The sequence below is a fragment of the Coturnix japonica genome, chromosome 30 (genome assembly GCF_054131305.1).
Source record: "Coturnix japonica strain WE chromosome 30, WE-NBRP24, whole genome shotgun sequence".
NCBI lineage: Eukaryota > Metazoa > Chordata > Aves > Galliformes > Phasianidae > Coturnix > Coturnix japonica.
Genome location: NC_140692.1, coordinates 2,249,472 through 2,277,120, shown reverse-complemented (window position 1 = coordinate 2,277,120; position 27,649 = coordinate 2,249,472). Strand labels below are relative to the sequence as shown.

General features: G+C 43.4%; 1 protein-coding gene across 1 annotated transcript in view; it reads left to right on the top strand.

Moving 5' to 3' along the window:
* Positions 1–2,565: 2,565 nt before the first annotated feature.
* The window catches only part of LOC146755793 (cytosolic carboxypeptidase 4-like), a 104,557-nt gene continuing 79,473 nt past the window's right edge, over positions 2,566–27,649 (top strand). The window contains exon 1 of the mRNA XM_085525282.1: positions 2,566–2,764. Within this exon, the coding sequence (XP_085381408.1) occupies positions 2,607–2,764 (158 nt within the window). The 5' untranslated portion in view covers positions 2,566–2,606. The remainder of the gene's footprint in view (positions 2,765–27,649) is intronic.

Genomic DNA, 27,649 nt, shown 5'->3' with positions numbered 1-27,649 from the left:
ATTGATCTTTCCCCAACTGATGTCATGATTTCTAACTTCCAAATCAGATAAAATCAAGAGGAAGATCCCTGCAATAGGCAGGAGATTAAGCAACAAGTTAGCAGTACTGTAGGAACAAAGCTCTTATTTTCATGCATATATCCACAGTTAAAATGAATAAAGAGAAGGGAAGGTGGGAGGTGGTTGATACGTTAGATTTATTACTCAAAGGGTTTTTGCTCCATGTTTTGCAAGAGGCATCAGTGCCTTTAATCTCTCATCTCTGGTTTTGTTAGTGGCACGTTATATCCTGGCCATGTCAGAATGTAGCACAGAGTAATGAGACAAGATCTGTTGGATGGGGCTTTATGTAGCACGAAAAGGTTCCTCTGCTCACTCTTTTTATTATTTACATTCCCAGTGAAGGTTACGTGTCATGTGGGCTTTGCAGAGATAAATGGGTAACCTGAGCTTTCTGGCAGCTTCCCCAGGACTTGGGGAGGATTCAGTGTAAGGACTGACTTGGGGATTTTGAAGCATCAAACTCAGTTCTGGGCCCTGAAGGAAACATAGAAGAACATGTGTCTCGGTGTCCTGAGGAGGTGCAGTGTAGCACAAGGTGGTATCAAGGGGCTCTGGACCAAAATTACACTTCAGAACAGTAGGTGTGTCCCAGAGCAGATCAGCAGCACTGGGGTGGCTTCATCAGCACTGCTGTTATGGGGCATAGTGAATCAAGAATGAAGTGTAGCAGCTCAGCTAAGTGCAGAAATCTTGACTATTGCCGGCCAGTTGGTGCCCGGAGATGTGATTTTGGCATTGCAAATATACCTGTCAGGAGGGGAGTGAAGCTTAGAAAGGGAGTTTTAAGTGGAATAGAGATGTTTCCCCACCTGGATCCTATGGATCCACTATTTCCTGGGGTTTAAAATCAGGACTCTCTAGAAGCTTTTGTCACGTTGAATGTTAGACAGAGGTTTATCAGTCTTGAGGAGAGCAGAATTCACATCTCTGCCAGTCTCACAGTATCCTCAATTAGCTGAATTGTGGCAAACCTTCCATTTCTGAGATGTGAAGACCCTTTCTTGTGGTTTCGTTTTCTCATAGAGTAACTGAAGAAAGAATCGCTCAATTAACATGCTGCATGCTTTCCCAATGTATAGAAGAGACAGGAGTTAAAGCCGTTTTCATCAGTTGCAAGGGAGCATGTTTTATTTTGCTTTGTGCTATTTACAGCTGTTGTCCATTAGGAGTCCTCAAGAGCCTCATTCTCAACTACAACAACACAGTCCCATAAGTTTAGCTCAGCAATGAGCCTGCAAAACAGCACTAAATCATGATGATGGGAGAAAGAAGAAAATGTTTGGAAATAGCAAAATGCAACTGATGCCTTTGTGAAAAGTAGTTTTTGCTTGTTGCTGTTTTAAAGCATTACTAAGGTAGACTGTAATGCACAGCATCTAGCTGGAGCTGAATAGAGGTTGTTTTCTAATATATATATGTTTTTGTAATAAAAAGTAAGCAGAACTCCTAGTATGTCTCTATTGGCTGAAGGGATCTTTTACAGTCCATTAGCGCCTTGGGCACTAATGTATACACAGCAGTGAAAATATACTAATCTCAGGGTAAGGTGCAAGAATGATAAAGGAAAAATAAAGATTAGTACACGGCTATTGAATAGCAGAGTTCTGGTTGCTTTACTGGACCACAGTATGATTGCTCTGTATGAATTCGAGTGGAGACTCTGGTCATGCCCATCATGACCATCATGCCTATGAACGGGAAGGGGTGAATGTGGGATTGTTTCCAGACCTGTCTACATCCTTGCAGAGGAGTTGGACCAAGTGACCTTTAAGGATCCTTTCCAACTCAAAAGGTTCTGTGATTCCACCTCTGTGTTTCACATTAATTGAGTAATGATTTGTAAAGCTGTTAGAAAACTGAAGGACTTTAGTACAGCTTTGGGAGCTGAGGACATAGAAGCATAACTTGCTAAATCAGCGTTTGCTTACAAGGATGCTCAGATGATACCTTTGATTGTTTTCTGTCCCTTTACTAGAGAGCCTGTGCTCTGACAGAGCTGCAAAAAACATCATGGCATCGTTGTGATTCCCTGTCAGATAGTGGCTTCCACTAAAGCAAATGTGTCAGGTTGATTTGTGACAGCAGCCTGAGATTGTGAACATTCACAGAAGGATAATTTTAAGACACATCATTGCTTTGTCCTTTTCTTTTATTCTCTATGCTTGGCAGGTGTCTACCTCTGTCTTCTTCCCTTGGCCCATCTGTGGATTTTGCTCAACACAGATGGGATTTTCAAACAATCTGCTGTCAAATTTGGTCTCTTCTGAGCATGTGTATACAGAGAGCTTTTGGAGACGTGTAACTAGGCCAAATGAGGGTGCTTTTTCATGGGAATGGCAAATAACGTATCTGATAGCAAGACAATTTTCTCTGCCAAATTGCTAGTCTGCTTTGCAACAGGGGTTCATTAGGCTCTGTCCATGAACTGTTTAGTAAGATTCTCTCTTAAAAAAAAAAGTTGGCATCGTATCTCTGCAGCTTCTGTGCATAACATCTCCATGCCTTTGCTTTGTTTTACAGACAGTCGTCCTTATGTCTTTCTGATGGCCCGTGTTCATCCTGGTGAAAGCAACGCCAGCTGGGTGATGAAGGGGACCCTGGAGTTCCTTGTGAGCAGTGATCCCATTGCTGATCTCCTGAGGAAATGTTTCATTTTCAAGATTGTCCCCATGCTCAACCCTGATGGAGTCATCAATGGCAAGTGCGTTGTAGTAACATACTTATTGTGAATTTTCACTGGGTTTACCTGCAGGCTTTACTGCTGTATACTTAGCAGGCCTAGTCTTCAGTGTTTTGGGCCAGAATTCCTGTTGCCTTTTGCCTTGTGTTTTATTCATCCTGTGATCAGTCCTGTAAGGAGAATGTAAGTCCTGGATACAGCCCAGTGTGCTGTCTCGTGTGCATCAGATATTCATGGTTCTGTACTGTGTGGGGCCGTAAGGTGTCCCAACTGACTGGGTGAAGTATTAGCGATAGCAGACAAACTGAATCTTACTTGCTGAATGGAAAGTTATCTATTCTGCCAAATCAGCAGGGCAAACTTTATCTGCAAGCTGATATATCTGGGAATAACTGGCTTTAATTAATTCTTTATATAACCTGAATGGGGGAAAGATGTAAGGATCTATTAAATGCTCGTATCTTTATGGAAATGTTTCCGTATAATGAAACTCCCTCCTTCTCCTATCTCCTTTACTCTGTTTCCTCCCACATGCTTCTGAAGAGATTCCAAGTCTTTCTGAGCTTATGAATATACCAGTTTCTTTTTGCATTCTTCAGAGCTGCCTTTACATTGCTCCTACCCACATCATCACTACAACCATTCATCTGGTTTCAGGTCAGGTTGTGCTGATCCGGTGCTGAAGAAACAGGGTAAAGACCTTAAGCAAATCTTGAGCTTATTTGGTCCTAATCTAATTCCTTTCTGTTGTGGTCTGGGCTTCAGCAGAGGGCAGCTTGGAGTGTTCTTAGCCTCTGGTCTGCGACTATGAGCATAGTTTTTTGTGTTCCTGTTCTCCCCAGGACATGAGTGTGTTGTAGTTTAGGCTGTTCAGGGGAGCTGGATGCTGCCCCCGAGTATTGGAAGCTTCTGCTGGCACCAAATGTTTCCTTGATTCTTCCAGACAGCAGAAGCAAAAATGAAAGATTGTGGCTTTCTGTTTTTCCTTTCACTCTGCTTAATTAAAGTTTCCAGCAGATGGAGGGCTGGAGGGAATGTCTGACCTTTTTTCTCCAGCTGTCAGGAGTGAGCATAGCAGAGGAAGGGTCCTCAGGAGGGACAGTGTGGCTTTTGGTGACACCTGGAATGAAGGGTACTGTCTGAGCTCATATCACACAGGAACGTGTGGAGCTTCCACTGTAGTTCAACCTGGTGATGAGTAGGAAAGTTTGGTGTGGGATAGGAGCAGAGGTCCAAGGACTTGGCTATGGCTCTGTAGCTAAGCATGAAGCCTGGGGAAGGGAGAGAACCATTCCATCATGCTCCAATTTAAATGCTGTGCTGTGGGGCCTCCCATGGCTCTGTTGCTCTTGCTTCTTCCCATGTGCTTTTTCAGTGGACTGAGGTGTTCCTGCACAGAAAGAAAAGCTTCTTTTCTTGGCCTAGAGTTTATTGGCAGCTTTTTGGAGATGACTTTTAGTCCCTTGCTGCATGTGGAAGCACATGCAGGTTTCTTTGTCCATTAATGTTCTACTTCATCTAGGTTTAAGTGCTGTATTAAACTCTGTTGTCATTCAAATCACTGCCACAAAGGGAAGCTCTTTTTCCAGGAAAAGGGTCTGTAGGCCATTATTGACTGAGTAGCTGTAAACAGGTCCATACTACTTACTTTTAGGTCTCTGTAGCACATTTCAGGAAGCCACTTATTTGCCTTGAGATTTACAATCACGACTGAATGTGTCAAATCCACTGTTTATTTTGAATCATCACTCATTTCGAATCTTCATGCTTTGAAAGTGCATCTTCTGTACTACCCATCCATCCTTCTGTTATCTGGTATTAATCCTGCTCTAGTCTCGTTACCTCGGTATCTTTATATTTAAAAAAGGGTTGAATTCTTTTCTGTTGGCAGTTCTTTTGAAGCTCCTCACTCTCTCCCTCCTCCCCAGTCCTGTGTGCTGGGGTGTGCATAATGCTTCCCTGCCCGTCACAAAGATGAATGCCATCGCACGGTTACAAAGGATTTCTTCCAGCAGCCCAGCTGTGCCCCTTCCCCAGCTGACTCCCTGCTGCAGGCACAGCTCAGTGGAAGAGTGCTCATCCCAGCAGGATACCGTGCAATCACACTTCGAGAGCCTTGTGCAGCAACAAGACGATCAGGGCCTTGGTATTTGCTTTGGTTAATGTGATCTGAAAGTTGCATGCAGAGAATGTTCCTCTGTCACAGATATGATGGCAGTAATGTGATTATGCTCTGACTGTGTGTGGCTGAGCTAGGAAACAGCCTTCCCTTTCACTCCCTTTCACATCAGTCAGTACTATGAGGATTTATTCCTGTCTGTCAGTGATGGAGAGAGTTGAGTCCTGTTGCTGATGCTAAATGAAGGTAGTGGTGATGCAAGCATGTCTGTATGAGTAAGGCTGTCATCACATAAAAATAAAAATCACTACCCAATATCACATATAATTTGAGTTTGTTCAGTCCAGAGAGTACTGATGAGCAGTTGTGTTCTGTGCGACTGTTCTCATGGAATCATTAAGGTTGGAAAAGAAGTCTGTCATCTGGTCCAACCGTCCGCCTACAACCAGTATTGCCCAGTAAACCGTGTCCTGAAGTACCACATCTCCATGTTTCTTTAAGGTCTCCAATGGATGGTGACTCCACCTCCCTGGGCAGCCTTTGCTCTGTCCTGAATAGCAGTCAGATGTAGGGTTTGTCAAATAAATTTCAGCTGATCTGGTAGTGGCTATATATTTTAATGTTAGACACTACTTTTTATTAAGTGCATCCTGTGTGTTGTCACACAGTAGTGTTTGACCACTGCTGGAAATGGGATGCTGCCTCTGATAGATGTATGGTCTGACCTGATATAGTTATTTGTGTGTTTTTTTTCTTCTTTACAAGTAAAAGTAGTCTTAATCTCCAAGAACGGTGCTATAAGATGGTCCAAAGTGACAGGCATTAAATTACTAAAGGGAAAGTGTCCTTGTAGGCTGATTATCTTGCGAAGGCTGTTCTGTGAAAACCCAAGGTATTGGTTGGTGTTCAGCTGACTGTTTTCTCTCATCCCTTTATCGTCTTTTTAAATTAAATCACGGATTAACAGGAAAGCTAGAGAAGGAATTCCATTCTACACAGCGGTGGAGAATCCATGAAGGAGCACAGCACTTTGATTAGGAAACTGCTGAGTTATACTGGGTGAGTGAGAGACCCGTGCTTTGTTCCTGGCTCTGCTGTTGATGAAGTATGTGACCTTGAGCATTTCCCCCTCCTTTTTTTTTCTTTCCCCTGAGTTTTCTTCCTGGGAGGATGAAATAATGACACACCACAACCTTCACACAGCTTGAAATGAGTGAAATATGTGTACCAGGAGCATTTTCTCTTCAATCTAGTTCTTCTGATTCATCCACTAAAACCAGGGTCAGGAAAGGAACTTGTAAAAGCTTATGACAGCACAAACAGTTCTGTTACAAAGAAATACCCAGCACTGTTGGCTGTTCACACTGTTCCACATAAGCTCATTACCACACAGTGGAGCAACAAGTTGCCTGTGCACCAACACTTCTCCATGCAGTTGTGTACCATCTTGTGACCTGCTTTTAGGCTGTCTTCTCTGTGCACATGCTACATACCCTTCTGTCAACAGCTTGTGTATGCAGCCATTCCTCAGTGTCTGCTCACACCTGCATATCTTCTGCACCCACGTACCTGGTGCTCCCATGTGTATGTTAGCAGTCACAACGTGGTAGTCAGCATTTTGTGGGGATTTTTTTGGCTGGACTTCTTCAGAGTCTGCAGTTTCATATAAATATTGCTATTTATTACCCCTGAATTTAGGGTTATTAATTATATCAGTATAACCTAATTTATATCACCATAAACAGCAATAATAAATAGTGCCAAATGCTAACGCGCAGTGCTTGCCAACCGTGCCCGTGTTTAATGAGTGCTTCCCCCCCACTTCCCAGAAGTATTAAATTAAAAATGATTCGGCCTTGCGATATGATTGATCAAACAAGAGGTGGAACTCCTAGATAAGTGCTTTTGTTTTAAAGAATATTTCATCTTCAGACTGCCCATGCACTGTCTATTATGAGCATCCACAGGTCTTGAACTGCCCAATCTCTCTCTTCCAAGTTCATGTCTCTCTCCTCCATTGCCACCTTCTTCCTTTTTCTTTACTCCCTTTCATGTTTCCTCTTTCTTCCCTTCTGTCTGCCCTTTTCTCGCTTTCCTTTCCCTACCGTTGAATCAAAGAAGCTTTTCAATGAGAGGAACTTGATGTGTTTTTGTAAATGAATTGAACCAATCAGTGGAGATGGGAGCCGGTGAGTCTATTTTGGTAAAGGAAGATTAATTTTTTTGGAAGCAGTGTGACTTCTTCGAAGGCATGGGGTAACCATAGTAGCTGTTAGGAAGAGGAAATCCTGATTTGCATTTTGGATTATAGCCATGGACTATTCTTTATCTGGTTTAAAAACACCCTGTTCCCTTCTGCACCTGCCTTCCCACAACACAGGCTGAGTAAGCTTTGCTGCTGCTTATAGGTAAGGCAGGTGAGCTGGGCTTTTTGTTTGTTTCTCTTTATTGATATTCACTCTCACTTTAGTCAGGCTGTTTGTTCCATCCTGTTTTACTTACAGGGCTTTGTTTATTGCGCCCTGGAATCCAGCAGAGAAAAGCTTTAACTCTGACAATTACAGAAATGGAGAGATAGAAACGTCCTCTGAAAGCCCTTTCAGAACACATTTCTATTGCATGCTCTCAGAAGGGAAACTATTAACTATTAATGTTTCCCACTTACTTTTTGAAACAAGGGCCTTTTTTTTTTTCTTTTCTTTTTTTTTTTGAAGGATACTTGTAGGAAGAACAGAAGCAAGCTAGTTCTTCTACCCAAAAGCATTATCTGTGTATATAACTTCTATTTCCTCCTATATTATTGTGCACTCTCCTGCACTGAGACATTTTGTTCTCCACGTAGTCAGAGGCAGAGCTGGACATAGACAGCAAACAAGCTAAGGGCCGCACTTGAGGACTCACTTGATGACCCAGAACTGCATCCTTGAGGATTAAATCTTGAAGTAGAGGCACACAAAGCCATGTGGCTGTAGACATCCCTCCTACTCTCCCTTCCCTTCTCTTGTTTGCTTCTCTCTGATCAGAGGGTTAAAGAGGAGTTGAATTCTCAGAATCTAGTCTTGCATATCTAAATGGATGCCATGCACTTTGCAAGCACAATTTAAGGGGTCTCTCCAGACTAGCTGATGTGTGATGCGTGCATTTCTTTAAGGATAGTGCCAACGGTAGTTGGGTAGATGCGTGTGGAAGAACATTTTTGCATAAGATTCAGTCCTTACTCATTTAGAATGGCTGTGCTCTGAGCTCTGTGTTATAAGGTGGTCTATTTGCAAGCGCTGACTCGGGACCTCAGAGCAGATGAAAATGCCATGTCTGAGGAATGCTTGTACTGCATCTGGAATGTGGCTCAGGGAAGTGCTATGAACTGTGGGTGAACTTTCTTTGAGTGCAGTAGATGGTTCTTATCTAAGTGCTGCTCTCTTGCCTCTGGTGTTGCCTCAGCTGTCCCCATAAAGAGGACAGTGATCTTGCACTGGTGGTGAGGCATAACTGGTGAAAATGTGCTTCTTGTTGGCCATCACGGTCTTCTCAGCAGGCCGTCCTGAGAATTTTGGGTGCTTGTTCTTTAGTTCTAGTGAAGAGGGTCTAAGACCACTTATACTTCTTCAAGGCAAGCAGCCTTATTGTTCCTGATAGTCTCAGCAGATTCCCTATAGCAGAAGCCCATGATTTGGAAGGTTAGATCTATAGGATGTGAGGTAATGGCCTCAATTTGCACCAGGGTAGGTTCAGGTTGGATATTAGGCAAAATTTCTTTTTAGAAGGAATGGTGGTGTGTTGGAACAGCTGCCCAGGGAGGTGGTGGAGTCACTGTCCCTTGAGGTGTGCAGGAACCGTGGAGATGTGGCACTGAGGGATGTCACTGGGCATGGTGGGGATGGGCTGATAGCTTGGCTAAATGGTCTTTCCAACCTTAATGAGTCTATGATGCTGTCACGGGTTACTTAGATTTACCTATGCCCGTGACAGGGGAAGCCACCCCGTGGGCCCCCTCCCGGGGCCCGGAAAGGAGGGGGAAAAAGGGAGTGGGATAAAACAGCGACAATCTAAGGAGGAAAAACTTATTTTACTAAATATGATACCGAAATACAAGATAACACAATATAATATAATTGAGGCTAACAAATTGAACGAAACAGAGAGAGAGAGTCCCCGAAAACCGAGAGGCCTACTGTGAACTCTAGGCGACACGGCTGGAACGCTTCCCACTCTCCGAGAAGTTCGAGAGAAGAAGGAGGGCACTCCAGCCTGGGAACGAGATTATACAGCGTCCTGGTCCCGTGACTTATCATTAACCCTGTTGTTCTCTGGGATATGTAGTCTTCTTCTGTGGACTGCACATTCAATAGAAGTATCCATACTTTACATGATGTTATGATGTGGAATACTGATACTGATAGCAAAATTACAAAACCATGACATTCCACCCCTTATTCTACATTATTACATCATGGTAAATATATATATACATATATATACACGTATGTAAAATTATGATAGCTAAACAGTAGAATTACATGTAACATAACTAAATGTACAACTATAATAACTAAAATACACTACACATGCAAACATATATACATATAAATACATAAAATTATTGACTGCACTCCCCCAGCATCAAATTCCCTTGTGGCACACATTGAACATCCCCATCCTTCTGCATTACCCACCAAGTGCACCCAGGTCCCTGGGCAAAGACAGTTCCACGGATAGGTTTGCCCTTTCCAGAAGCTGGAAGGACCCAAACAGCTTTTCCCAACATGTTCTTTACATGTACAACAGGGACCTTATCTCCTTCTACAGTGTGTAGGGGGCTAGATTGACTAGGACCATCACGATTGACAGATCCTCTAGTATTCACCAACCAAGTGGCTTCTGCCAGATTCTTCTCCCAGTGCTTAAATGTTCCGCCTCCCATTGCTTTCAACATAGTTTTCAACAACCCATTATATCGTTCAATTTTACCAGAAGCTGGTGCATGGTAGGGAATATGATAAATCCACTCAATGCCATGATCTTTGGCCCAAGTATTTATAAGGGAATTTTTAAAATGTGTCCCATTATCAGATTCAATTCTTTCTGGGGTGCCATGTCGCCACAGGACTTGTTTCTCAAGACCTAATATGGTGTTTCGAGCAGTAGCATGGGGTACTGCGTATGTTTCAAGCCACCCAGTGGTTGCCTCTACCATGGTGAGTACATAACACTTACCACTGCGAGATCGTGGCAAGGTGATATAATCAACCTGCCACGCCTCCCCATATTTATACTTTTGCCACCGCCCTTCCTCCCAGAGAGGTTTCATCCTTTTGGCTTGTTTAATTATGGCACATGTTTCACAATCATGAATAATCTGCGCAATAGCGTCCATGGTTAAGTCCACCCCTCGGTCTCTGGCCCACTTATATGTCGCGTCTCTTCCTTGATGACCTGAGGTCTCATGAGCCCATCGAGCTAGAAATAATTCACCCTTATTCTGCCAGTCCAAGTCAATTTGAGCCACCTCAATTTTGGCAGCTTTATCTACCTGATGGTTGTTTTGTTGTTCTTCAGTAGCCCGACTTTTGGGCACATGTGCATCCACATGACGCACCTTTACAACCATATTCTTTGTTCGGGCAGCAATGTCCTTCCATAATTCAGCGGCCCAAACAGATTTACCCTTCCGTTGCCAGTTGTTTTGTTCCCACCTCTGTAACCACCCCCATAAGGCATTTGCCACCATCCATGAGTCAGTATAAAGATACAGCATTGGCCACCTCTCCCGTTCAGCAACATCTAAGGCCAGCTGGACAGCTTTTACCTCTGCAAACTGACTTGATTCTCCCTTACCTTCGGTGGCCTCTGCAACCTGTCGTGTGGGGCTCCACACAGCAGCTTTCCATTTGCGATGCTTCCCTACAATGCGACATGATCCGTCAGTGAATAGGGCATATTTCTTTTCATTTTCTGGTAATTCGTTGTATGGTGGGGCCTCTTTAGCACGTGATACCTCTTCTGCTGGTGATGTTCCAAACCTTTTATCTTCAGGCCAGTCCATGATTACCTCTAGGATTCCTGGACGATTGAGGTTTCCCATTCGCGCTCGCTGTGTAATCAGCGTAATCCACTTGCTCCAGGTGACATCGGTAGCATGATGAGTGGAGGGAACCTGTCCTTTGAACATCCAGTTCAGCACTGGCAGTCGAGGTGCCAAAAGGAGCTGTGTTTCAGTCCCGACTACTTCGGAAGCAGCCCAAACCCCCTCATACGCGGCTAAGATCTCCTTCTCAGTTGGAGTGTAGCACTCTTCAGACCCCTTATATGATCGACTCCAGGATCCCAGGGGTCGGCCTCGGGTCTCTCCTGAGGCTCTTTGCCACAAACTCCAAGTGGGGCCTTTCTCTCCAGCAGCAGTATAGAGGATGTTCTTTACATCCTGTCCAGTCCGTACTGGCCCCAGAGCTACAGCTCGGGCTATCTCTTGTTTAATCTGTTCAAAAGCCTGCTGCTGCTCAGGGCCCCATGCAAAATCGTTCTTCTTCCGCGTCACCTGATAAAGGGGGCTTACAATGAGGCTGTAGTTTGGAATGTGCATCCTCCAAAAGCCTACTGCACCCAGGAAAGATTGTGTCTCTTTCTTGCTAGTTGGTGGAGACATGGCAGTGATTTTGTCGATCACATCTGTTGGGATGTGACGACGTCCATCCTGCCACTTTATACCTAAGAACTGAATTTCCTGGGCAGGTCCTTTTACTTTGCTTCGCTTAATAGCAAAGCCGGCTTGCAGAAGAATTTGGATGATCTGCTCTCCTTTTGTGAAAACCTCTTCTGCTGTATCACCCCACACAACAATGTCATCAATGTACTGCAGGTGTTCAGGAGCACCACCTTGTTCCAGTACAGTTTGGACCAACCCATGGCAAATGGTTGGGCTGTGTTTCCACCCCTGGGGCAAACGGTTCCAAGTATACTGAATGCCCCTCCAGGTGAAGGCAAACTGTGGCTTACATTCTGCAGCCAAAGGAATAGAGAAGAAGGCATTGGCAATGTCAATGGTGGCATACCATTTGGCTGCTTTTGACTCCAGCTCGTACTGGAGTTCCAACATGTCCGGCACTGCAGCGCTCAATGGGGGTGTGACCTCATTCAGGCCACGGTAGTCTACTGTCAGCCTCCATTCTCCACTGGCTTTACGCACTGGCCATATGGGACTGTTAAAAGGTGAGTGAGTTTTACTGATCACTCCCTGATTCTCCAACTGGCGAATCAAATCATGAATGGGGAGCAAGGAATCCCTGTTGGTGCGATACTGCCGTCTGTGCACTGTCTTTGTAGCAATCGGTACCTGCTGCTCTTTTACTCGTAGCAGCCCCACAACAGACGGGTCCTCTGACAGGCCAGGCAAAACAGACAGCTGCTTAATGTTGTCCATATCTATAGCAGCTATCCCAAAGGCCCATCGATACCCCTTAGGATCCTTGAAATGCCCCCTTCTGAGGTAATCAATACCCAGTATACATGGAGCCGCTGGGCCAGTCACAATAGGATGTTTTTGCCAGTCTTTGCCAGTGAGGCTTATTTCAGCCTCCAGCACAGTCAATTCTTGAGAGCCCCCAGTCACTCCAGAAATATGGATTGATTCTGTCCCTTCATGACTGGAGGGCATTAGGGTGCACTGTGCACCGGTATCCACCAGCGCCTTATATTCCTGTGGTTCTGATGTGCCAGGCCATCGAATCCACACAGTCCAATAAACTCTATTATCCCTTTCCCTCCCCTGACTGGGGGCAGGGCCCCTCTATTGGTTACCTGTGATGACTGGAGCAACTCCACTGGTGGTTGGTATGTCTAGTAGTTCTTTCACCCGTGCTCGTAGTGCAGAAGTGGGCTGATCATGCCACTTCCTCATGTCTTCTCCACGGTCACGTAGGTAGCGCCACATGGAAACACGCGGTGCAATCGTACTGTTGTTCTTTGCTCGAGCTGGGAAGCGTGTGCGTTTAACAGCTGAGACTTTTGATGATGCAGGTGAGGAGTAGGACTGGAATACTTTGATCAGATCCTTCATTAGACCTGGTGGCCCGTACGAGGATTGACCTTCATCAGTTGTTTCTGATACTATTACGGGATCATCATTACGATTAGTTGATGGAAACAATTTCTTGCACATTTCATCTACTCGGTTTTCTAGCCGTGAGATGGCAGAAACTGCGGCATGCAGTTGAGGGAGCTGCTGATCGGTGGTTTGAAGCATTATAATCAGCTCAACAACTCGGGGCCATCTGTCCACGAACCCTTTAGAACCTGTTACCAATGACTGTGCCATTCTCTCTGGTGCTGTACTTGTGATTTTCTGCCACATGTCAGGATCGGCCCTCACTCTCTCAGGGTCAAGTTCGCTTGGATCAGGGCTGTACAACATTTTCGCCATGGCCAATTCCCTCAGGCGCTGAATACCTTTTTGGACGGTATTCCAACTATCAAATTTAGGCTTCAAAGCATCCTTATAGGGGTACCTTTCTCTCACGGCTTCTAACAGCCGCAACCAGAGAGTGGCAGCTCCATCCGAACATCTGCTAATCCCTCTGTCGATACCTGCATCTTGGGCAATGCTTCCTAGTTGGCGAGCTTCATTACCATCTAGAGACAAGCTGTTGGCCCCGTTGTCCCAGCAGCGAAGCAACCAAGCAAGGATACCTTCATCTTGACGCCGTGTGAACTCCTTTCTTGAGCCTTGGATTTCAGTCAGCTTCAGAGGTCGACAATAGGTGATTTCCTCCTCCTCATCAGTCTCTTCTTCATGCCTCTTGGTTTTTGCCTTTGCTTTTTTCGGTACTGCTCCATGCCCGGCACCTGGGTCTTCTGCAGCCCCCCCCCGTGCTTCTCCTTCTTTTCGTTCTAGACACGTGGACACCCGTTTCCATTTCTTGCCTTCCACAGGGGCAACTGATATTGCTACTGATGCCTCCTGTGACTGATCAAAATTAACTTGGGCTTGAATCTCAGATCGGAAACTCTCTCTCTCCAGAATAGTATGATACAAAGCACGGTATGCATAAGCCAAACCCCACATAAGGTTTACCTCCTTAGATCTCTGACCCAAATACTCACTTAATTTCTTAGGGTCCCTTAGGTGTTCAAGAGTGAAATCCCATGACACTGCGGGTCCCCATGCTTCTAAGACTTTTCCTAAACCTTTCCATATTCCCTGCCAGTCATCATTCTCTGGTTCTGGAGGAGACTTCCGCATAGAACGAATGCATAGGAACATATATGCATTCATTAATAGTGATAACATGGATGCAAGTATGAACCCTATCTCAGTTATTGAAAGGCGTGTGGAAATCTGAGAGTACAACCTAAATAAAAAGGGTTTTTTTAGCCTGTACAATGAATTAAACATGGTGGTGTTTGTAAAATTGCCTGTTCCATCTGGGATGCAAGTACTTGTAAGATTCGCAATTCCATCTGGGATGCAAGTGTTTGTAAGATTCACAATTCCATCTGGGATGTAGGTGCCAAAATTCTGACCATACCACATCTCATAAAAGTACCAGGCAGGTGTCTCCATCAGTATCCACCTTATTAGGCTATATACCTGCACAATTCCACAACACCAAATTATGGTGTTAATAGTTGACCAATACTTTAAGAAGATCATAATTGCTTTCAATCCCTTAAACAGAGCAACTGGGATGAAGAGTGGATTCATAGCTGGCAGGCTCTGTAAAAGTCAGAGCTAGCTAGCTTTGCTCTAAGGGAGAAAGAAATCCCTTTGTTTTCTACACAAAAGTTAGATAGCAGTGCTGAGAATGTACAGCAGCCCTTAATGTTGACAATTTGTATGGTATTTCAAGGTCACGTTCTCAGTGAGCAGCTACGAAAAGATAACACTCCCCTAACGAAGCTCTTTAAGAGTAAAGAGAGAGTTGTTCTAAAAGCTAAAAAGCTCTATGCCCGCATTCTCCACCAAAAATCTGTCACGGGTTACTTAGATTTACCTATGCCCGTGACAGGGGAAGCCACCCCGTGGGCCCCCTCCCGGGGCCCGGAAAGGAGGGGGAAAAAGGGAGTGGGATAAAACAGCGACAATCTAAGGAGGAAAAACTTATTTTACTAAATATGATACCGAAATACAAGATAACACAATATAATATAATTGAGGCTAACAAATTGAACGAAACAGAGAGAGAGAGTCCCCGAAAACCGAGAGGCCTACTGTGAACTCTAGGCGACACGGCTGGAACGCTTCCCACTCTCCGAGAAGTTCGAGAGAAGAAGGAGGGCACTCCAGCCTGGGAACGAGATTATACAGCGTCCTGGTCCCGTGACTTATCATTAACCCTGTTGTTCTCTGGGATATGTAGTCTTCTTCTGTGGACTGCACATTCAATAGAAGTATCCATACTTTACATGATGTTATGATGTGGAATACTGATACTGATAGCAAAATTACAAAACCATGACAGATGCTATGAAATCTGGCTAGTACATGAACAACATAAGATAAAATATGCGTATGTGATTCTTTAAGTCTTTGCAGCTTCTCCCTTGGTGGACCCAGAACCAGAGTCTGATCCTCCACCAAACTCTTCTCAGTACATCAGTATGCTGTGGGAGATGACCCTATTTCAGACAAAGCCTTTGCCCTGTGCTAACATGGCAGTCCATCCTTGGCTCTCCTATGGTAAACCTCTGTTGGCACGCAGCTACACCCCAGGACTCCTGACAGCACTTCTAATGCAGTATTGTTTATTCCTTCCTTTATCAGCTGGAGCTGTTGGGCTCCCCTGAGTTATTAGATCTATTCGCTCATTGTCAGTGTTTCCTCCTTTGTAAATATGTCCCCATATGTCTCTGCTCCTGAGGAATATGCTTTCTTTTCTATTTACTGCTTTTCCCAGGCACCCACCTCCTCATTGCTCTATCCACCCAGTGGCCCAATAACAGCCACAGAGATAAATAAGCAACATAACTCTTCCTAGCTATTGTTGTTATTGTTGTTGTTGCCGCCCTGCATAGTAATACATATAATAACAAGGAAACAAATCTTATTACTAAAGTAATTACAATAAATAAAAAGCTGAGAAGGGAGATGAAGGAAGGGTCTGTCAGGGGAGTGATTGCAGTAGGGGTTTTTAAAATTTAATTTACTCGAGATGTTCTTTGCTGCTTTATTGATACCCTGCTGAGGGGGCTGCGACTAATTAGCAACCAGCTGTTGTTCTAACACACCCTCACCTAATTTATTGTTTCGTCAAGTCTCTAAAATAGGAGTCTGTCTGCTATCGTTGTCTGTGGGACTCGGCACCAGTCTCATGTCAGCAGTTGGTTTTATTGCTTGGTGCTTCTGTTTTCTGAAAGCTGAGTAGCTGAGACTTTGGGTGCTTTGCTGCCTTTCCTTTTATTTTCCAGCACTTTCCATGCGCTTTCAGGAGGTCGGGCAGGAGAATACGCTCAGTCTCTTGAATTATAAGAGCTTGTCCCAGAGTCCAGAGGCCTGTTATTATAACAGGCCAACACAATGCTAGATTCTGGTAAATTGCCCAGAGGGCTGTGCCACTGTCTGTATGCCTTGGTAGAGACCAAAAAAGACCTCACAGAGGAGGTCTGGCATAGATAGGGCCACGGGTTTCTTAATATGTAATGTCTATGATCTTGTTCTCTTGCTTGTCAGTATCCTATGGAAGTGCTGTACTATTGTTTGCCTTTGGAGAAAACAGTATCATGTCTAAACATCCACAAAAACGAATTAGTTAATGGTCATTTTAAGAACAGGGGGGACCAAATGCATTGTCTCTTGTTTCTTTGGTCTTCCAGTCCCAAAAGCACGCACAGTGTTTGCTCTGAAACAGTAAAGGTTCCCCCCATGAGGTGCCTGCAGCTCCCTCGATGCTTTCATACCCAATCTGTTCAGATTAGTCAAGGTCACTTGGGAATTTCACTGCACTTGAAGATTACTTGATATGAGCTCAGTGATATTAATGTCTTGGACTACTAAACAATTCAGCTTTAAGCCTCAGAAATTATTCCATTTTATATGGCTACTACCTTGTATTTTCAAGGTAGCATGAATATTAGATATGAACACGATGTTCCGTGGGCTCAGAAAGGAATTATTTTTGTTCAGCATTCATGTCTAGTCTCCTGACTGACAACGGGAGTTCATAATCAGATGTCTGCGCTCCTTTGACAGTTCTAAGAGCCAGGAGGCTGATGTACAAAGCTAGCTTTTAGTAAAGTTAATGAGTTGATTGAATTATATTCTTATTTGCATTAGTTTGAGTGTGTATGATTATCTTTTGTTTGTTATTATGCTCATTTAAGTCCATTTGGTAATATATTATTCCCATAGCAATTGTGCCTGTGCTAGGCTCTGTGCAGACAGGCAAGGACCAGCTTGTCTCTTGTTAGGAGCTGATCCAATACTGGCACAGCGTGCTTTAGAATTGGCAAGAACAAAGAGGATACTGGGGTGCTGGCTAATGGATCTGTTGTGAAGGCTAATCCATTTTCTCATGATGTACTTTATGGAGGTGGAAGCTTTTGTAGTTACTGCTTTCCTTCACTGTTTCTTCTTAGGATGGGGGGGAGAATCTCACTGCCGTGACTTCTTCAGCCACCCAGGGAAGATTTGTGAGGTTCAGTATCATCAGTGAAGGGACTGGAGAACGCTGTAAGATGAGGGATTTCTTTATGCTTTTTTGAAATTGTCAGGATGCACCTGCAAACCCTGAACCCAGTTCACCCCATAGTTAAACACTACAATGAGATGTCACACAGATACTAATGAACTTGGATTTTGCATCTGATTCCTGGTTGTGGTAGGCATGGAGTACCGACATAAATGCTGAATGTACTGGGTAGAAGCTCATGTCATGAGTGCAAGGGCTAGTTTTGATCACTTATCTCAAGACCAACTCATCTTACCCAAGTTAATGCCTTTTGGAAGCTACAGATTCAGACTTGGAGTTGTTATTCATGGGATGGGAAAAAAGTCCACAAAATGAAATTGTAAAAACTTCACTTTTATAGATGCAATGAAGAATGTCCAATACTTTACTGCAATATCCACACTACCTGGAAAGCTGAAATTGCCTGGGAATGAAGGTTATTGTCTCTCATAATATACCTTCATATATTACTGTGTAATAAATCGAGCAGTATTTCTTTCACCCTGCAAACTGGACATCCCTGGAGTTCCAAGTGACATTTCAAATTTTATACGACCATTCAGTCCCTTTTAAGTATTAAAACACATCATTTTTTGTGATATATGCACAGAAGTTCTTTCTAAAAGCATATGAATAAAAAAACTTGGAGCTTAGTTATGCAAAGGTAGAGCTGCCTTACTGCGTGTTGGCTTTTAAATGTCTCTGTTTAGTTAGCTCGGTATTTTAGCTACTACTGTTCTTTAACATCTCTGTTTCTGTGTTTCTTTTCCGCTCTTCCCTGCCCTCTGTTTCATTTGAATAACAGATTCAATTGAATAACAGCTGGCAAAGTACAGTGGTAGGAGAGCAGATATGTGACTGCCTTGGGTTGGAGAAATGGGCTGGCAATTGGAAAATGGTGTTTTAAAAAATGGGACAAAGAGGCATAACAACAAAAATAAGCTTCATCTGGAAGCCTGTATTTTCAAAATTGCTTGTTCAAAAATGCACCCACAGAGGACCAGCTGAGGTTGAATAGTTCACCTGTGTACATGGTTCATATGATTGCACATGCAATTAGGGTAATTACACGGGCAAATTTTACCCCAGTAGTTTGAGCAAATTGTCACCTTAATTTCTGAAACCAGCTGCATGTCCCAGGGAAGCAGCAAGAGAATGAAAAACAGAAAATTAAGTTGATGCTGGAATGACAAAGAGTGGGAAATCAAAACCTCTCCTGTGACCTGAAAGACAGCACTGCTGGGAGTCAGGGAAAAAAAAGTCAGCCACACTTCTAATGCTGTAAAGCGTTGGAGTCTTAAAGGGATAGAAAAATGAAGAGCTTTTTGAAGTCATCTGGCCCAGAATTTGAGCTGGAGGAAACAATATGAAACAAAAAGAAGAGGGTGAGATGGGCAGCAAAGGGGGCTTCAGTAATGATGACCTTGTGTCTGTATGCACTGTAGAACTACGAAGTTGGTATTTGAACACACCCCAGCTCGGTGATGTTGTGATCCTGTTAGGAACCTTCAGATTAGCACGGTGATACTTCATTGCATGGGAATAGTGATTATTTTGGCATTAAGTTGCTGTAGAGATCTTGCTGTGTTCAGAGCTCAGCCACTCTTCCTTGTACTGTTAGAACTGGCTTGTAAATTCCACAGGTGGATGTGTCCCTGTACGAGGTGCTTAAATATTCCATTACATTCGATAGAGCCTCTTCTGCGTTGTTTGCTTGAGGAAGTAGAGCACAGTGAGGAAGTGGTAGTGGACAATACAGTCTAGATCCTAAACCACCTTTTGGGTCGCTTTGATTTGTCTCCAAAAATGATAAGTACTTAAGGTATAGTTATTATAGTTGAAGAAGTCCTATTACTCCTACTCCTGTAAAGTTATTATGCAGTGACAACGTTCTGGGTGAGTACAGGGGTTCTTTCTATGTATATCACATGGCATCTCAGATGGTAATGTTTCTTTATCTCCCATATCTCTAATTTTTCTCCCCTACATGTTCAGAAGCTCAGCTTTTGATTAAAAAAAATCTATCCTCCATTTAAGGGGCACCTGGTCCCACTGAGCACCATCTAAAGCAAAACTTGCTTCCCAGGTCTATCTCTGGTCTGTGACGTTTCTACCAGTAGATAACAATGATAACAGTAATGTAAACTTTGAGGAACATTTTGCATATTCATTGTCTGGTAGTTTAAAGGCTTTTGTATTTTTTTTTAATGTAATTTAAAATATACATTAAAATTTTAAATTATATTAAAAAAAAAAAAAAAAAAGATTTAAAAAAAAGTGTCTATTTTTCTGTCATCCCCCAAATGGTTATGACACATAAGAGGATGTAAAGTGCAGAGCAGCTGAACAATCATAAACTATTTTAATACCACTTAAAAATGAGAAGAAGCAGGAAAAGAGGTTTGGGTATTAATGAAGTTTATTGCACTCGTCTGTCACTTCTACAGAGCATGATTGGGGTTTTAAATCCTTGCTCCAGTGACGTGGAAAAAAAACGTGGTGGTCTTTCATCCAAGTCCCTTATAGATGTTATTCTGTCACAGAAATCTCTAGTACCACATTTGAGCTCACGGTGAATTCTATGCTCCAGTGGATGCAATGTTAAGCAAAGCAGTTCTGGATTATATTTGTGGTAGCAGAGCTGTAAAGCAGAGCCTGAAAGTGAAGTCAAGAGTTATAGGAGATTATGGCTGTTACATTTTATTTGAACTTTTTTAGGTGATTCAAGGTAAGCTCCTTGGATTTAGGCTGAGATATCTGGGGAGTCAAGGCTGGAAAGACAGGCCATACTCTGTGGGTTAAACCATTTGCAAGGAATACCCAAACCTCTTTCTAGTTGACCTGTTTAGTGTCTCACTATAAACATATATTAACATTCAGTGTAGAAAGCTCACTGCTGAAGGCAGCAGAGGGGTGACTGTTCCCCACCCCCTCCAAAACATGTCAGGGAAGAAAGCTTGCTTTGGAAGACCTCCATGCCTGGGTGATGCATTGCATGTTTTTGTGTGTGTGCTAGTTTTCAAGTGAAGAGCACCAAAGAACTGCACTAACTGAATTAGCTGTAATTTGTCTCTTTCTGTGATGTGCAGGTGAGGGCACCCTTGAACTGTTCTAGTTCTCTGTCTATCTTTAGACTGATTCGAGCAGCACAGGATCTCATCAAGCATGTAGTCTGTTCAGAGGCAGTGGCTTTGAGCCTCCCAACTCATAATACTAATACAACTGGGAATCTAAATAAAAAGGAGAATGTTAAGAAAAAGTCTCTGTTGCTGTAAGCAGAAATAATCAGAATCAAGTCTATCTTTCCATTATGTGGTTTCTTACAGAAACAAAAGCCCAGCTCGGGGCTGTTACTTATAATGAACTGGTTTGGCCAGTGTTCATGCCTTTCCCTTTTTTTTGTTGCCATGTGTCAATTCTGACTGTGTGTACTGCTATGACAGCAATTTATTTCTTATATCTTTTGTCCCAAAGGGTGTCAAAGAGCCATAACAAAACTGTATGTACTTTAATGTCAGGCATTGCTTAGTGTGCTACCTTTGGGCTGCTACAGAGTAGTTCTTTATAACCTCTGAACCTGTTGCCTATGAATACAGGACGTTGCTGGATTTAAGCCATCGGGCAAAAGTCACAGCAACTGGGTGTGCAGCAGTTATTGTGAGCTACAGAGTGATTGAAAGAAATCCCTTAGATGCAATCAGACAGTGTCCGTATTCTGTTTTTGTTTTCCCCCAGCATTTTATCCATCTTTGAGAAACACCTGGCAGCTCTGAAACCACAATTGTACTTGCATGATCTCAAGTGGAATGGCTGGTCCCTAAACAGCATGTGTCTACCAAGCACTATGTCTCCACAAACTACCTGCAGGGCATGGTTTCTTGCTTAAGCCTCATGTGAGCTTAAATAAGGAGTTTGCTTTGAGGTTTGCCAAGAAGCGTTCTTTGTGTGTAAATGTGTATGCAGCCATAGAGTAATGGAGACCATTTTGACACAGGCTATCAGGATTGAAAGGCTGCAGTTTTGCTTGGAGGTTACGTATACGTTTTTATATGCAATTAGTTAAGTTGGGGTTTAGGCATTTAAATGGCCATTTGTGCTCTCACTTTTGAATATTATGCTCATCCTTTGGGAATGAGCTTGTGCAAATTAGGCATGAAAATAAGCATACGTTTTGTGTGCTGTACTGTCAGCATTTTGCTGTATTTGGTAATAAACTCGTATTGATTTATCAGGTTTTTTTTTCCCTCTCTTGATATTTCTGCTGTAATCTGAAGAATGTGAGCTGGTGGCTACAAAGCAGCAGTACAGCAGTGTTTTCCTTTTCCTAGTGACTGACTCCTTTAATTGTTCCTGTAGCATAAGCTCGTATTTCCATCTAACTCTTATTTAGGATACTCTCATGGTGAGTTGGAATTCATCCCTGCTTTGCCTTGTGGTTGAGTAGTGACCAAGACTTGCCCCTAGCTGATTTATCCTTCTTTTATCTTCTTTCCTGTTACCTCGATCTGGTAACCTGGAAAGTCAAGTCCCTTTGTGAATGTGTATCGACGGCCCCGACCAAGTCACAGCTGTTTGTTACACCATTATGGTGAGCGGTAAAATGGCGTTTATTGGAATGTGAGGGTCCCTTATATAGGTATCCAGTTTCATCCTTATCTTTTATACATATGCATGACCCAGCAGGGGAGGGCCTATCACGTTACATCCCGAGGGTCCGATTTCGCCTAATACAACATCTCCCTCTCCCCATGCTTAACAAAACCATGCCCCGTTACAACGCAAGCTCCAATCCTAATCCTAGTATATAAAAGAGTTAGTACTTATATAAATTTTTTTTGTGGTGAGTTATTTAAAAAGTGACGTAAACATGCAGAGGTATGTGGTGCAGTGTGTAATAATGTTAGTGGTTCTGTATTTAGTATTTTCAAGGCATCTTGGGCTATATTATACAGTTCATCCTTCTGCTCAAAGCTTCTCATATATCTGCTGGAACTCCATTTTCTCATTCAAAGTCCTTGCACCTGTGCCTCTTGAGCCAGCAGCAGGAAATCTATTACAGCTCTATTCTCTGTGACCTTCCCGCTCCCCAAGGACACGTATCTTGTCATTCAGGAGACGGTTGGCCCTTTCCACAATGCTTGTCCCTGGGAATTCCCAGGGATTCCTGTCGAGTGAGATATTCCCCAATGCTCCTTGAGTAGATCTCGAGATGAAACACGAGCCATTGTCTGTCTTGATGTGTCGCAGCACACCAAGGACCATGATGGCAGTGGCCCAGTGTCGCTGAGCTGCAGGGGACTTAAATGTTAACATAACCATCACTCAATCAAAACCTTCACTGATAATACACTGAACAGAAGATTACATGTAACGTCATAATTTTTTGAGTTGACATATACACACTCATTCCAGCATTCATTTTAGACAATTCTATAAATGAAAATTCCTAAGCTAATGTATTATTACTTATCGATAACTATGAGGTGGCAAACCACCAAAAGGAGAGAGAAGGAACACAGTAGTGGTGGATGCGATAGGCAGTGCCTGCAGGGCGTCCCCTGCTTCAAAATGCACTTTGCCTTTCTCACCCATCACAGATTCTCTCCTGTGCAGGTTTTTTTTTTTTTTTTTTTTTTTTTTTTTTTTCACATGTACTCCATATATGCATGGCCAGTGCATGATACAGAGCCCAGATGAAACACCTGTTCATAAAACATAACAAACCACTATATTAGATCTCTCTACAATACAAACTACTCAGAAAAGTTATTAACAGCTACAATCACTTATTTCTATTGTTTGTTACTTGCTTTACCCATAGCTTTCTTCTTTTTTCTTTTAATTGGTAAGCTTTTTCTTGTTGACCTACTCCTACTATTGTTACAAAAATCATCAATGGGTAATAATTCTTGATGCAGTACAGAGTGAGATGCACCTGAAACTGTCAGAAAACAAATATCTTTGCACTGCTATGTGCACATTGCATTCAGCCCACTACGGGCAAAACTCATCCTGGGATCTTCAGGACCTGCTCTAGTAAAGCTGCCACCGTTCCATCCAACTCCACCACCACAATTCCCCCTCCATACAATTTCAAGCTCCATCAACAAATTTGTCCAAGTCCCTACCCTAGTCCCCTAAATGTGTATATTATTGGGAGAAAATGAAGACATTCTTGCTCCAAGTAGCAAGAGATACTTCTAATGTCTTGCTTTTGTCCCCATTCGGAAGTAACGATTTGTTTACTTTCACAAGCGGCGGAGCCGAGGGGCGGGGGAGGGTAAGCAGTGAGGGGGGGCAGCACGGGGGTTTGCATTCTCTTGCTGGCACTTAAACTTCTCTGGCTAGAGCAGATCACATTCAATATTTTAACTCACTGTTCTTCTGTAACCTTTTGATGTTTTTTGTTTTTCATAATTCCACTACTCGAACCCTCAATTACACTTCCATGTAACATTAATAATTCCACTTCCATATAGCATTCATGTTTACACATCCCTATAACATTAACAGTTCCATACACCATTTGCATTTATACTTTCACATACCATAAACATTTAACAATCACAAAGACAGTGACAATAATCAATACAGTTTATCCTAAGCATTCTTCCTCTCCTCCAAGTTGTCAGCAGGAGTTTAACCGACTCCAACTCGGGCTGCAGTGGCTCGCTCATCAGCTGATCTTGTTTCTGCTTCAGAGACTCCACTCGAGTCCGGGGCCCCCTGACCGGGCCCCCAATTAACGATAAAAAGGAATGCCTCCCTTATCTTTGACCAATCCGAGACTTGGTCGCTCTTGTTCTCCCCTCTCCCTCCCCCCAAGTAGAGCTGGACCAGCAGCCCACCCTCTTGGGTTATGATGACTAGGAACGCCTCTGCCTCCGCCCCCGTTGATGAGGATTGGCTTCCATCTTGGTTAGTCCTATCCACCCCGCCCCCCAGGGCGGAACCACACCCACAACCCATCCCATCTCGAGGAAAGGACCCATCCTCCCGCCCCTGCTCACTCCCCTTCCCCACCCCCAAGGATGGGCGAAGGAGTGCAGAAGATACCGGTTGCTTTGGATACCGATATGGGGCCTCCGAGGAAGGCTTCTGCGGGTCAAGAGATAAGGATGTGGAATGTGTGGAATGCTGCTGGACGGGGCCATCTGCTCGTTGTTCAGCCGGAGTGATGGGTGCGGTCTGGATGGCTCCCGCCACCTTGTCTTTGTCTTTCAAATCCTCACATCTGCAAGAGAAAAAGCTTCCCGACCCACATTCCGCCGTCCCAACCTGAGTTTCAGTCTTCCCCTCTTTCCGAGCCGCTTTCAATGCCCGTAGCACCAACCCCCACGTTTTGAGCTCAGCATCTTTCTGCTCATTCATTGCGCGCTCACAGAGCGAAAAAGTTAAAGAGTCCCACTTATTGTGATCCAAAATCACCCGAGGAGAGGAAAGCTCCCTCTCCTTTTCAAGACAACTAATGACGACTGCAATGTCCTTCTTAGAAGGCGTAGCTTTCCTACCATAGTAGGTTTTACAAAGTTGCAATACTACTCTAATGACGGAATACATTTACCCAGAGACCTGAAGTCTTCCTGGTCTTCTACGAACTATCGGCCGTAGGATAGGCGCAGCGCTGCATTCCCCTTTGCACCCCACCGAGAGTGCTTCCACGGGCTCGAACCGTGGATACCGCGTCCGTCAGCGCGGTTTTAGCCGTCGCACACTCACCTCCAGGACTTTGCCTCACACGGGGCACCATTTGTTACCTCGATCTGGTAACCTGGAAAGTCAAGTCCCTTTGTGAATGTGTATCGACGGCCCCGACCAAGTCACAGCTGTTTGTTACACCATTATGGTGAGCGGTAAAATGGCGTTTATTGGAATGTGAGGGTCCCTTATATAGGTATCCAGTTTCATCCTTATCTTTTATACATATGCATGACCCAGCAGGGGAGGGCCTATCACGTTACATCCCGAGGGTCCGATTTCGCCTAATACAACACTTTCCCTTCATACCCACACAAAAAAAGTCTGTCTGTGTACCGAACTGTGAAATACATGGGAATACAGAATTGATATTGTTGGTTCAGAGCTCCATCCTGGAAGCTTCAGAGAAAAAACTGCTTACAGGGGGATGAAGGCCTTTGAAGGGCTTATTAGTGACTTGGCCTATGGGCTTCCTGGGGGCTTGCTAGACTCTGCTGTATCACAACTTTAATGTCTCCACATAAAGTTATCTACTGTGAATACTTAATAAGGGGGATGAAAAGATCAGATCAGTTGATGAAAAGAACAGTTCAAGCTGATGCTAAGTTGCTGCCCCAAAACCTTGAGGATACTGAAATTTGCAATGAAATTTGGAACCTTTGAGTCAGCTGACTTATGATCCATTGTAGCATAATAATATACACTGTTGTTTAATATACCTTCCATGATTCTACTGTTAGAGTAGGCATCAAGACATGAGAGCAGCATTGTGAGTGCCACAAAGGGTAAGAATTTTGTCAGTTAATGTTCATTGAGGAAGAAATTAATCTTTGGTTCTTTCACATTAATAATCCTATTAAGGGTTGGCTTAATGAAGTTTTACTGACTAATTTTCGAGCTGTAATTTGCCTGTGATTCTTTTGAAAATTTTTTAATGAAATGGAAATTTACATAGACTGCACAACAATAACCTAATGAAGTGGCAAATCATATTTTAAAATCACTTGTGATTCCAAATGGCATCTTAATTCTTGGAATTGAAGACCATTCACACTGAGAGGTTCTGAATCACTGAAAGTAAGATGGAGCTTTTTCTAACCCAGGAAATGCTAACGAGTACAAAATGAGTCTGTGAAATGGTTCATGCAAGCTTGGACCAGTTCTGTGTGTTGCTGAAAGAAAATGAAATAGAGAAGATCTGAAAGGAAGCCCTCATCTTCTTGAATGAATGCTATGGAGAGTCTGTGCTTGGGTAGCACAAACATGATACTGTCAGTGAATGCAGCCAGTACCGAGATGGGGCTGCATTCCTACAGACTAATGGCAAAAGAGCCTGGATGGATCATGGTCTGATTGTCATCTCTTAACACTTGAGAGGGAGCGCAAAGAGTGATGAATGTATGTGAGTGTTACAGAGAGCAGAGCTGAGGCCCCAGCAGTGGCTCCAGTCTCCTCTTATGTTTTCACAAATCACCTGGGAACTGACTCAGTGAAATTTTTCATTATAGAGTGATTTGTGATTACTGTAGGTAGCCCAAAACAGGGCCTACTGGGTAATCTCTAGAGGCTTTCCTGGGTGTTTTAACTCCATTCCTTGCCCTTGAAGAGCTGAGATATGCCTCCATTAAGCAGCCGAGTTCAGGAGCTTATCTGCATTGCTTTAAGCTTTCTAGTTTCGCATCAGCCCATTAGAGAACCTCTTTCCTGGGTTGGAAAGGAGAAGGAATTCTTTAGATCTGCCAGTATTTTTCTAATACCTGATGCTCATAGGCTGCTCTTTTTACACTTTAAAATGTCACATTGGATTCCTGATGGAACTGGAGATTTTTATCTTCCTCTTTTCTGCCAGACCTGACATTTTTCTGGTTTTCTTCTACACTGAAGGCTTAATTTCTCACATGTGTGAGACAGAGTGAAAATTAAACAAACAAGCTGGCAGATAGATAGAATGGTTCTTCATGTCTGGAAAGCTGCAATGAGCTGTGACTTAGGAATTACAATGCTTCATATTCAAACTTTTCTTTTTGATGCATTGGGGTGGCACAAGAGCTGACAGTGACATATGGAGAAGGCCCTGTTAGGAGGATTGAGGCTGTTATGTGATAAATGACACAGTATGTCAAAGGACTTCTATTATCCATCATGCTGGCTTCCTCTGAACACGGTCTCATTGAAAAGAGAAGTAGCTGCACGTACAACTGGGGGATGCTGTAATAAGGTCAGTGGTATGCTCCAGAGAAAATAAGAAAGCTGGCAAGTACGTGTTTGCGTGGGAATTGATGACTCTGGAGCTTTGAGTTCAGAATTTTCAAGTCAAATTTAATTCAAATATCTGAGGTATCCCCACTGTACATTTGTGTCAAGGATGAGCCCTACCTTCAAAAGAAGCTTTCTCAAAGCTCGCTCACGTATTCAGAAGGCTTCAAAAAC